Below are 12,515 nucleotides of genomic sequence, written 5' to 3'. Positions count from 1 at the left end.
ATCAATGTTCCTAAGTCTATCCAATACTCTCTCTCGAGATGTATCAAACATATCTCTACATACCACCGGTCTATATTTCTATGACAAGAACATATGTAAAAATGTATATGATGTTATGAACAATTAAAGATTCACGTAGGGCATAGCGGTATACTTCTATCCTCTGTCGGATCCTACGATGATTTATATTATGTCAAACCTGTTCCAATTCTCTCGAATGCAAGAATAAATCACCCAAATTCACACAATTACGAGCTCTTAATTGCGGAAACATTAATTGCATATAAATCATTCAAAACAATAAAAATGTGTCTTAATGTCAAATTGCAAAACTAGGATATTAAAGTTTAAATTACATGGTTCATCGATCTCCTAACACATGAAAATCTAGCCTAGCATGGTTAAAATAACAAAATACATCAGGTTTTGAGTAATAAGTATCATTGAATTACAAAAACTTGAAGAAATCTTGAAATTTTATATGCCAATCTTCGTTTTTGCGCTCCAAATCCTCTTCAAGAAGTGTTTTTCTGCCTCCCAATGCGTTCCTCGTTTCTGGACCTTTTTTGATATTTATATCGCGTGAATATTAGGTTACTAAAGGAGTTTTAATCGTATAAGAAAAGAAAATTTTCGCATCGGAAAGACTACCGTGCGATAGCATGGTTTTAATCCATGCGGCCGCATGATTATTCCATGTTTCATCAAAAATTTCCTGCATTCAGTCGTGCGGCCGCACGAGAGTTCTACCATGCGGCCGCATGGTAGACTCCAACTTCTATTCTCTTCAATTTAGTCCCTTTACTTGAATATTTCACTTCTAGTCCTCTTTTCTTCACTCTTTCCATTCCATCATCCCAAGACATCATCAATTGACATTTGGTACAATCAATTCCTTGATTTGTTCATCGGGTCAACTTTTGGATAATTGCCCCTTGGTCCTTGAATTTTCACTTTGTATCATTTTAGTCCTTTTTCGTGTCTTTTCTCATGACTTTCACCATGTTCATCGGTGTTCCCTACAATTCAAAAATGTAACGAGATTAAGTCACAATTCAATCATTATGCTCGTTATTAAGTCATGTTTATGACCTAAATATGTGTGCAAAAACACACTTATCAGACACTTCCCTTGTCATCTTTACAAAGTGGGCCTCTTTCTTCAACTAGACGAATTTCACAGAAACATACTCTAAAATCTAAATACAACAGTAATAGCAGGAGCTTGAAATTTGTCATATTTTCTGCCAAGAAAGAGAATGGTAGTGAAGAACCTGTTGGTGTATTGTGTGTGCATTTGCAAATTTAAAATTGAAACCTAAAACAATAAAAAATCAAAGTAAACAGCTTACTTGGAACAAAACAAAGTTGCAGCAAATTAAAAAGGAACATATGAAGAATGCTAACCGAGGCAAATGTTCAATATTTTGTCTTTAAAACGAATTTTTCCTGCAATGGTTCTAACAAAGTCTTGACAATTGTCTTTCAAAATACAACGTCACCTCCTTGTAGTAGAAGCACTTCAAATCCAAGGAAATGGCAAACTTCTCGCGGTCCATAATAAAAAAATAATAATAATAAGTAAAAAGAATAACCTTCTCCTACGAAAATAATCAAAAATGGAAAGTGTTCAATTGGAACATGAAAACGTGACTAAATGGTACATTTGAAATTAATAGAATTTTCTCTCTACTATTTCAAAGATTTTGACGCAAGAAAACCAATCTTTTAGAAGTGTTTGATGCAAATTAATGATAGAATAAGTTATTGATATTTTCAGACCATTTAGAGGGTCTAATTTATAGAAGATGAGGTGTTGTGGTCGGAAAGACAAGCTCCAAAACTCAGCATATGAATGTACGCAGCCCTTTAGGCCATTCACTGGCTGCCTGGTTTGGTGCTGATCACTCAAAACAAGGACTCGCCGCTTGCTACGTGCCAGGCAGTTGCTCAAGCGACAGTCTTATATGCTGAAAATTCGTTTTTCTTCCTATCTTTGAACCATAATTTATCATTTGTCATTTTGTCCTAAGTTGGTTTTAAGATTCCAAATTTACTACGACCATCTACTCCACAAGTAGAACGAGTTAGTATATTCATTTACATGATTTAACTATTGAAACCTATTCGAATATTTGGTCGAAATTGATACAGGATCAACTTTATTAGGTTTCACTTAACCAATTTTAACAAAATTCCAAGAGAACCAATGAAGAAAAAGCAGTATCTATTTTCGAGTGTGAAGGAAGCATTATATTTTGCACGGTTTAGATCCATGTAGGATGCTGAACTCCTAGACGAAATTAGAGAAGCAACGCAATCAGGGGAAAGGATGATAAGGGAACAAGTACTCATGCCCCAACCCCCACTAGCCTTTAGATGAGTAATTTGATATTGGACAAAAAATGAATCAATCATGTGAAGAGACAAAGTGAAGATCATATATATAATATATATGAATGTTTTAAAGGAAATTTAACACATTCTCACTTTTTGTTCCCAACTTTTTGACGTGTGAGCTCCATGAGACAATTTAACAAAAATTTTATACATAACGATCTTTGTGAAATGATTTTATAATTACATTGAAATGTTGAAACTAACTTGCTAATGTGCAATATTTTGGGGGCCAATCATGATTTTTTATTTATATAATAATAATTTATTACATGTTTGGCGTTTGACCTTATAAATTGGATACATCAACGGTCATTCTAAAATTAACAGGCCGTTTCGACAAATAAACAAAAGTTGGAGGAGGATGGGAGTAAAAACTAAAAATGAACGCTTTCTCTTCAAACTGAAACGGAAGATTCATTCTTCAGCCGACCAAGTCAATTTCAGCTGAAATTTCATCTTTCTATCTATGCTTTCAAATAATCCATTCAATTCAATCACCCTACAATGATAATATCTAAATCTCGCCTAGAATTAATCGTATCATGGTTCGTAACAGTCCATCCTAACGAAATCACTGCACTCATCTACTCCTCCGCCTCTTTCTTCTTCGTAAGTTTCTGAGTTTTTTAATCCATATTATGGAATATGAATCCTTACGTTGTGAGTGACTAATGTTTAGTGAGTTTTGGGTTTGCAGATTTTGAGTGCATATTTTGTGGTGCTTCCTTTACGTGATGAAGGCGCAATTTCATTAGGATTAGGGGCTCTTCCGGGACTTTTTGTTGGATCTTTGCTGCTCACACTGGTTGCTGCACCAGTTTCCACTCTAATCTTTTCGTTGCCGAATCTTTCTAAAGGAAAGGTGTGAATTAATTTTTCAATTTTAATTATGTGGAGATAACACTTCGATGACGATTTCAGTTAAGTCAAATTATTGATTCCATGTGTGTAGTTCGAGATTTTATTTAATGATTGTTTTCTTAATCTAATTGTGTGAAAATGGATAATATAGAATTTTTGCCAAATCTTATTGATGTCTTGAACGTTTATATAGTTTTCTATAAACCCTTTAATAGTTGTTTTCCTGGGATTGTGACTGACTCTTTACAGGGTGGTGTACTTAAATAACACAACATTTCATGAAGAATATGACTTCACAAAACATGAATGACCTTTCATTAACGTAAACCTATGTCTTTGATATGTACTTGTACATAATTTCTTGCATATAACCATGCATCTTTTATCTTTTCCTTCATGATAATATTTCTACAAATTTAAAAATGGGATTATCCTTTTTTTTTAGTTAAAACAACTATGATTAAAACCTTCTTATGATCTTATCAATTTACACGTCGGAAAGGATTGCTTTCCTGTGTATTGAGTTCTGAAATTTCCTATTGGCATTACCTTGTTTCGAGTTACTAACCTTCTTGCTATCATGTTTTTAATATTGGAAAGTCTCTTAAGAGCTTGTCAACCTTGAGGCAAATATGAAAATATGATCACTCTACCGATCCTAAAAACATTGTTTTTGAGTTATTGTTTAAATAAAATTATCCGAAAATTTCTTCTTTCTTAGATTTGGCTGCACACACATGTACACTAGCACACATTCCTAACGGTGATAGGTAGGATTGATTTCTGTAACTCTGTCTTATATAGATAGTAGTGAGTTATTTGCTATGTCCAACTGATCAACTGAGAGGCAATATATTATTTTCTAAGAAATGAAACCAATAAAATGTTGGGGATGTCTCATTACTAAAATTAAAAAGATTGAAGATCAAATGTGGAAGTATCTGAGGAATGAGGGTAGTAGTTAACTGGAATTGACATATTGTGTGATTCTTTGTGTAGATTGTAGCATGAATTTTCACTTACCTTATTGTATTATCAACTTGTTGTGCTGTTATAGACAAAATTATTGTTTTGGCAGTTTTGTTATGAACTCTGCAAGTCATGTCTAAACTTTGCTACTTCAATTCCAGGCTCTGGTCTTGATTCACCGATTTTTTAGCATTTCTCTTGTTGTATTCTTTATTCTATGGCTTTCCTCCACTCCTGGAAGTTCATTTTTCAATTTCAAGGTAAGGTTTCGAAACAGAAAATCACAGTCTATTACTATCGGATATCTCTCAAGGCATAATGTTGGACCATCAATCCATGTAGGGATGGTTTCCTGTGAAGACCACGATAAAGGAGGAGCTGAAGATTACGGTTAACCAAACCATTCCAGCAAATTCTGGTGGCTTGGGAAAACATGGATGGTTTTTCATTTCAGTGAGGATTGGTTTATTCCTTTGGGTAAAGATCTTTTTTTGCTTCCATTTTCTATCAAAATTAATTATGAATTTTGTTTGTTAATTGTTTCCAACAATATTCAAGTTTCCTCCAGAGAAAATAATGTGCATTGCTTTCACAGGTGGCTCTACTTAATCTTATAACTATCTCTTCAACTTGGGCGAGAGTAATTGATGTAATGGATAGTGAGGTCAGTATGTTGCAGTTGAGATCCATAATCTAATTTAACATTATTTAACGCATCAATTTAATAATTTTAATTAAGCATAAATCTTACTCTATTATAGAGAAGAGAGTGCATTGTCAACTTGACACATCTGTGTATCACAGTCATTATGTTGCCCACTGTTTTTGTTCCTGGATAGTACATCCGTAACGCTGAGTGCAAAATTTACAGGATAAATTCAATTGTTTGCACAATTAACTCTCTTGAATTCAGTCAGGTTCAAGACTATTTGGGTTTATTGGTGCTGGTGCTACATTGGGACAGCTCTGTGGTTCACTCTTTGCAGCAGGAATGGCTTGGTTAGGTCCATGTACGTTTGTCTGTTATGCCTCATGATTCCGTGTTTCCCTTCAATGTCTTTTTCTGTCTTTTGTAATATTGAACTTGATTCTTGTAGATTTACTCCTTATTTCTGCTGTCCTGATGGAATTTGCTTCACAGTCTTCTAAAGGAATCAACAAGGATATTTCCCATCTTCGGGAAGAACTCTCTCTCATCAGGTCTCATTCTTGACTTCTTGCTTCATGTCTTACTGTGATTAAAAGTACTATTTCCGTGATTAGCAAATAATTGGATTAGAAGGTGGTGGTTACATCAATGGGAAAAATATTTATCTCTAGCTCTTAATAAAATAATAAATGCTCTATGAAAAAAATAATAATAATAATAATAAAAATCAACGAATGAGGAGAACTCATAATCTTAAATTAAGGTGATAAAAAAGTAGACTTCAATCTAATGATAGATGCTTCTGCTTCGAAAGGCATTGCAATTTCTTCCTTGCACATGACTGTAAAATGGCTATGAGTTCAAAGGTGTTCGAAAGTAGACTTTTTTTTTTCATTGGTGCTTTTGTTCCACTTCACCACAATCTCCAGGTAACAATGGAACAACCTTATCATTGCACCAGGGCCCTCTCAACTTCGAATATGGATGATCTAGCCAAAAACCTATGATATAAATTGTATTTGTTTTTCCAGAAGTTGACAGAGGTTCTCTGAAGGGACCTTATGACTTTTGATCTTTTTTTAATTTGGTTTTTTTTTGTGGCTATTAGAAATGCTGATACTGACAATCAGCTAGTGGCCAATGAAGAGACTGAACCTGCTCTCAAAGCATCTTCCCCTAGATTATCTACTTCAGTGGCAAAGCCTCATTTCTGGTCTATACTTCAAGGATTGCAGCTTATATTATCATCAACTTATTTATTACAAGTGGCATTATTCCTTTGGTTAAGTGCAGTAGTCTCCTCTTTCTTCTACTTCCAGGTAAGAGAAAAGGATCTTACTCTTAAAAAGAATTCGCCCCCGTTTGGCCCCCATTCTCTTTCTCATTCTTGTTCTCTATCTTATTTTCAACTACATAATCTTCCATAAAATAATATTACAATCAAATAAAAACTTTTCATTCTTTTTCAACCACACATTAAAAAAAAAAAAACACTATTCCAACCATTAAAATTTGAAAAGAATGAGGGCCAAACGGGGGCTTCATGTTTATTATTTTGGCTGGTTTTTTCATTTTAGAAGTTTTTTCTAATTTAATTTAATAGCATCATAATCTAACTGTTCTAAGGTGGCGAAATTCGTTGTCGCATAATTAGCAAATTGCACGAATTGTGTAATGACCATCTCGCTTTCTCGACATGGACCCAGTGAAATTGAAATCTCAATGAAGATGCGGAGCACCAATGGCTATACGGTACCTATTTTACGGGAAAAAATGTTTTCATATAAATATAGAGAGCATATCGAGTTCAATGTGGAATTTGTTCCACGATCCGACATCCGAGGTTGCGCAAGATGCTCTTTTCTTTTTATTGTATGAACATCCAGAGCTAAGACCAGTTGGGAAGAGCATTTTTCTTGATCAAAATAGTAAAATAGAAGCACTACAAGAAAAAGAAGACTCAGTTTCCAATCACCTCGTGAAAACAAATGTTCAGAAAGGTTCTCGAGATTTTCAGTCGCTTTTTTAGTGGGGAGCAATAATGGGAGGCCATGCTGATGTATATAAGCCATGTTGAGAAATTTAGTATTCTACAACATGAACTCATTATATCATGATAAAATTTTATATGCACTGCATGAATCCGCTAAAGGGATAAGCGGAAAGTAAATGGTTTTCCACGAGATGAGAAATGCAACTCAAGCCAATAGTTATAAGGCCATTCTCTTTATGATAGCACCTAAAGGCGTCAAAATCAAGTGCTAATGGAAATCCAATAGAAGTTGGAGTTTCTTCTTTTTCAAGGCCTAAGCTCTCTTTCTAAACCTTTATAACTAAGTCTATCCAATTGCATTCTCGCAAATTGCCCCACCCACAAATACCTATGGTCGTGACACGCATCTAGTCATGATTAAAGCTTGAAATTGGAGAGTTTGTAACAATGGTTTAAAGGATGTGAAATAGAAAAAAGAGGTAGACTAAAATTATCATGGTCTCTGGTTGCATTAGATCTTCTAGTCACTCTCTATGCTGGGAAGAACTCCAATCTGTAAGGGAATCGCTAATGGATAAACCTTGAAAGGCTTTAGTTGGAACGTCCTTTCTTGATCAATTGAACCCAGGGATGCTATTTGCCAAGCTGGGGCAGCCATCTGGCCCTACCGGATTAGGAATGTGAAGGCCTCTCCTTTTGAAAGGAGATCGCAGAAAGCAGGAGCTACGCTATTGACCGACCTTTTTTTCTCATTTTATTTGAAGCTATTAATGAGCAGAATTTAGCCAATCCTAATTTATCATGAATAAGACTAGTTCATTGTTGTGCATTGTTTTCTTTCTTAAATCTCTTTTTGAGGGGAATGTAGAAGGTTTGAAATGTTGGTTCTCCTGCTGGTTCAACTGATGTTTTATTTGTAGTATAGTAACTGATTTCTTCTTCATATGCCTGCAGAAAGTAACTGTGATTGCCACCACAGTAACAAGCCCTGTGGACAGAAGAAGATTATTCGCTCAAATCAATAGCTTTATTGCTGTTTTCATTCTTGCCGGACAGCTTATGTTGACGGTATGTGATGGTCTCAGAATTTGGACTTCTAGCCCAAATATAGTCTCAGAATTTGGACCTCTAACCCAATGGTTTTTTTTTAAAATCGGATTTTTATTAGATTTTGATAAAAGATGAAATGTTGATAATTCCCATAAAATGTGTAGTTAAAATTAATTGTTGACTTTGATCTAGATTTTTATGTACTTATTTAGCTAAACAAATGGGGGCTTAGTGTATATGTCTAGGACTCTAGATCAAGTGTGAAGAGATGCAAAGAGGCCTCGTGTGTGTTTCATTCCTATACTATCAATGATGAGCAATGTAACTTTTAATTTGACTTGCATCATGTAGGACGCAGAATGTACCATAGCCACCAGAAATTGACTTCATATGTGGTGCAAATAAGTATTGCTCTAAGCCTTCTTCCTTTATTTTCTGTCTCATTTGGCCTTTAGCCATGAAGCCCGTTACTCTTTTCAGTTTCTATCTTGTTGGAGGTCCTATCATATAAGAAAAATCATTCTAGACAAACATTCAGTCTTGCATAAGTTTTCTTCAACTATACGATACTCCAAAATCAAACACATGCTTGTTCATTAAATTGTGCTTACTTTAGGTTTTCACACGTACGGATTCTTTTTTCTTGAGGTACCAGACACTATTTATCATCTTTTGAATTTGTTTACTTTTCTCACAGGGGCGCATCCTTACTGTAGCTGGGGTTACCATAGCTATTTGCTGTGCACCTGTCGTTGCCTTCATAAATCTGATTGCTTTAGCTGTGTGGCCATCATGGATTGCGGTTGCCATCTCTGAAACTGTTCGGAAGGTATATTATGCATGGATGATAAAAATTTAACTTTTGCGCTCAATGCCTTTCTGCATCTAGTTCTATGGAATCTTCATATGCTTTCATTGTTGTCATAGCTATTAGTTTGAAATGAGAATGATCATTGTTTTATACAAATGTGAAAATTTATCTAATCTGTTTCTTCAGATGGTTACATATGTTGTTACTAGGCCTGGAAGGGAGCTCCTTTTCACTGTTGTTACACAAGATGAGAAGTATAAAGCAAAGGTTTGACTATGTTTATCCATTAATATTTTTTCACTGTAATGATGTTTATCAAGGTAAAATTTAGTGTACAAGGTGCTAATAGAATATTTATACATTCAGCTCGGAGTATCAGTGTTAGCAAAACAAAATAAAATAATGTCATGCCCATTTAAAGCTGAGATACTAGGACCCCATGATGTTAGCTAATGGCCTTTTTCTAGTTCAAGAGAGTCCGCAAGAAAATAGCTTTGGAGATGTTTTTTTGATGTCTAGTTTCATGACAATTCATTTTTATGCATGCATATATTATGTGGAGCTGGAATTTCTCAAATTACTCAAAAAGAAAAAGTTATTTATTAAGGGCACATTTAGTACATGACACTGGATAGTAGTGTACATTACAATAGACAATTTTAACTTCATTTTCTTTTTACTACCATTCAATGTTGTCTAATTCACTATACCAAACATTTTATAAATAAACAAATGCTATGCAACTAGTATCATATGTCCCGATAAAATTTTGATGTATACGTTAATTTTGCACAGGTATGCATAGATGTAATTGTTCAAAGGCTTGGAGATGCCACTGCTGCTGGAATGTATAAGCTACTTTTCATCACTCTAGATGGCAAAGCATCAACTGTTTCTCTCTTTGCATTGCCAGTATGTAACCATACTAAACTTAGTGATGATGAAATTGATTAACTGCTTTATTATCTATTACTGATTTTACTAGCAATACTTTATAATATACCAACTCTATCAAGTTCAATTATTTGCCGTCTCAAAAAAGAATTAACCCGTTTCCTGTTTGTCATATTAGGTCTGCCTTGTATGGGCAGTGACCTCCTTCCATTTAGGACGCCGGCAAACACAACTTGCGAAGCTAAGAGCATCTCAACCACCCGAGACTTCGTCAAGATGATACTTTGTAGATTTCCCATGTAGAACATGTAAGTTGAATTGGATAGTTTTGGTTATGTATAATTTTCATTTTGAAATAGAGATGGGAAGACAATATCGTCCCCGAGTTTATGGTGATTCTATATTTCCATTTCCTGTGTATGGTCTATGGATTCCTACAAGTTTATGTTTTAGGAATTGAAGTATCGGTTGGCTGACCTAGTTACGTATTTGAGGCTGCTAAAGGTGCTAATAGTCAATATTACATGTTCATGATTGATCAGCCTTGTGCCCTTTTAACTCGAAAATATTATTAATCAATTTGTGGCCTAATGAGAAAAAAATTGGATTTGGGGCCAAAATCTTTATGTTTGACTTTTGTCGCATGCATTATAGACACACTATGAATCATAGTTGTTGGACATGACTTATTCATCAACTTGATGGTATCAGGTCATTGAGTCACTGGTTTAATCGTTGGCTGACTTCTTAGATAGCTAGTAATAGCTTGAAAATGAGGATTTGGAATGTATTCTTTGCCTGCTTGAATTATCGCGCGTGTAATAGACATGTGACAAATTAGATTGCTAGATTGAAATGGCTAGAGTATTCAAATATATAATGATGATAAATTATCTTTTGTTTCTTAATGGAATGGCCAGCCTGTAGTGTGTGTCTATGGGTGGACAACTCGGTGAGGAAATCGCCTTTTTGTCTGAATAAAAGTCCAAGATTTATCTTTTATAACATGACAAATATACATTATACTGTTAATGTCCCCTACTATTTACACTAACATATTGGTCCTAGAATTTATTCCCACTGCTTTCTAATTCCCTTGAATAACCTATAATAGGAATGCTTAAAACAATATTTTATTCTTATACAATACTTAAGTTTTATAACGAGGCGGTTCAACATGTTACAAGAATAATTTAAAATCTTAAAATCAAGTCTGGTGGCGACGAGCATATCAAAAGTAAATTTTAAATAGATAAGTTGATAATTGATCTATTCTTCGATTGATCTTGAGACGAGGGTAAAAAAGAAAGAAAGAATCTTCTCGTCATTATGAATATTTCAAAGTTCTTGTTAATCTAGAATTAAAACCTTTAGATTCTCTTTTTCAAAGTTTGTTATCTTTGTGTTAAAGCGATTTTATCCAATTCCTATTCCGGTTAGAACCCCTAGCGTCAACACATTTGCTCACAACGAAGACAGACAGGTGTGTAGTTCCAACTCCTTTTTCGATTCCCACTAAAGCAGAATATGCACAAAAGGGAAAAAAGAAATATTATGTCTTTTCATTCTTTATTTTTTCCATAAATGATACATGTAGTTTATAACCTGAATTTCGATGTATCTATGAACTTTATTTTGTCACGATTTGCTTAATTTAGTTTATACTTTTACTTTAATTAAATGACTTCGTCCATCATCGTTAGCTACTTAAAAGAAATGACATGAATGTTGATATTGTTTGAAAAAGTACATATAAAAACCTATATTGACGAAGATGATATTAGGTTTATAAGAGAATTAGGCATTCTTGTTGACATTTTGAACAGAAATACTTTGCGTGACAACGTGAGTATATTCAACTTAAGCCAACTACATATTTGTCTGACTATCACAATTAACTTGGATTCACCTAGCTAGAAACGAGTAGTCCGATTTATTGATAAAACCGCAATGATGAGATTGAAAGATGTGCACATTATGCACAAGTGTGCATAGGCAAACCAAGTCACTAGTGAGTTTCTAAGTCAATATGTGTTTGCCAAACAACAACTCTAAATAAATTTATATAAAACAAAGTAAAGCATAAATCTCGTGTTTGTATATTTAATGAAAGAAGTGAGTTGGATGTAAAGGTGGAGTATTAATTATCATTCAACAAACTCTAATTAATAGACCTCACTTTTCTTACCTAATCAAACATTTTTCTTCAGACACGTCATCTTCTTGGCAGGCCAAGTTGAGTTATTCAATTGATTATGCTTTCCTACCTTCGTTCCCTCCATTGTTGGGATCACGTTCTATTTATGGAATAATAATTTGGTGCATATTTCGCAAATTTGTTAATTATGTTTGACAAAGATTATTTCGAAATTGTTTATTTTACGTATTCATTTTCAACAACAGATTCACTCAATAAAATATTTTGTATATAAATTCAAATTTTTTTTTTAAGCCACATATTCTTCAAAAATTCACTATTCGAAACTTTGTTTTTGCCAAATAATGGCTATCAAATATATTTTTCTTCAGACACGTCATCTTCTTGGCAGGCCAAGTTGAGTTATTCAATTGATTATGCTTTCCTACCTTCGTTCCCTCCGTTGTTGGGATCACGTTCTATTTATGGAATAATAATTTGGTGCATATTTCGCAAATTTGTTAATTATGTTTGACAAACATTATTTCGAAATTGTTTATTTTACGTATTCATTTTCAACAACACATTCACACAATAAAATATTTTGTATATAAATTCAATTTTTTTTAAGCCACATATTCTTCAAAAATTCACTATTCAAAACTTTGTTTTTGCCAAATAATGGCTATCAAACGGGGGCTAAAAATGGCTAGGGAGATCGACTAAGTTGACTTTTGCTTGTAAAATGTAG

General features: G+C 34.0%; 1 protein-coding gene across 1 annotated transcript; it reads left to right on the top strand.

Annotated features, from left to right (window-relative positions):
- Positions 1-2,797: 2,797 nt before the first annotated feature.
- Positions 2,798-10,168, top strand: LOC111385335. The gene is made up of 13 exons (XM_023009719.1): positions 2,798-3,009; positions 3,098-3,262; positions 4,392-4,490; positions 4,573-4,707; positions 4,826-4,894; positions 5,144-5,240; positions 5,328-5,430; positions 5,988-6,198; positions 7,827-7,940; positions 8,620-8,751; positions 8,920-9,000; positions 9,529-9,645; positions 9,806-10,168. Exons 1-13 carry the CDS (start codon positions 2,905-2,907, stop codon positions 9,905-9,907), a joined length of 1,530 nt encoding a protein of 509 aa, XP_022865487.1. The 5' UTR covers positions 2,798-2,904; the 3' UTR covers positions 9,908-10,168.
- The last annotated feature ends 2,347 nt before the right edge of the window (positions 10,169-12,515 follow it).

The sequence above is a fragment of the Olea europaea genome, unplaced genomic scaffold (genome assembly GCF_002742605.1).
Source record: "Olea europaea var. sylvestris unplaced genomic scaffold, O_europaea_v1 scaffold3130, whole genome shotgun sequence".
Lineage (NCBI taxonomy): Eukaryota > Viridiplantae > Streptophyta > Magnoliopsida > Lamiales > Oleaceae > Olea > Olea europaea.
This window is presented reverse-complemented; position numbering and strand designations above follow the sequence as displayed.

Coding starts and splice junctions, on each gene's coding strand:
- LOC111385335 (XM_023009719.1), top strand. CDS start 2,905: ATGATAATATCTAAATCTCGCCTAGAATTAATCGTATCATGGTTCGTA. Junction 4,491..4,572: donor GTTCATTTTTCAATTTCAAG/GTAAGGTTTCGA, acceptor CAATCCATGTAG/GGATGGTTTCCTGTGAAGAC. Junction 9,646..9,805: donor TTTCTCTCTTTGCATTGCCA/GTATGTAACCAT, acceptor TTGTCATATTAG/GTCTGCCTTGTATGGGCAGT.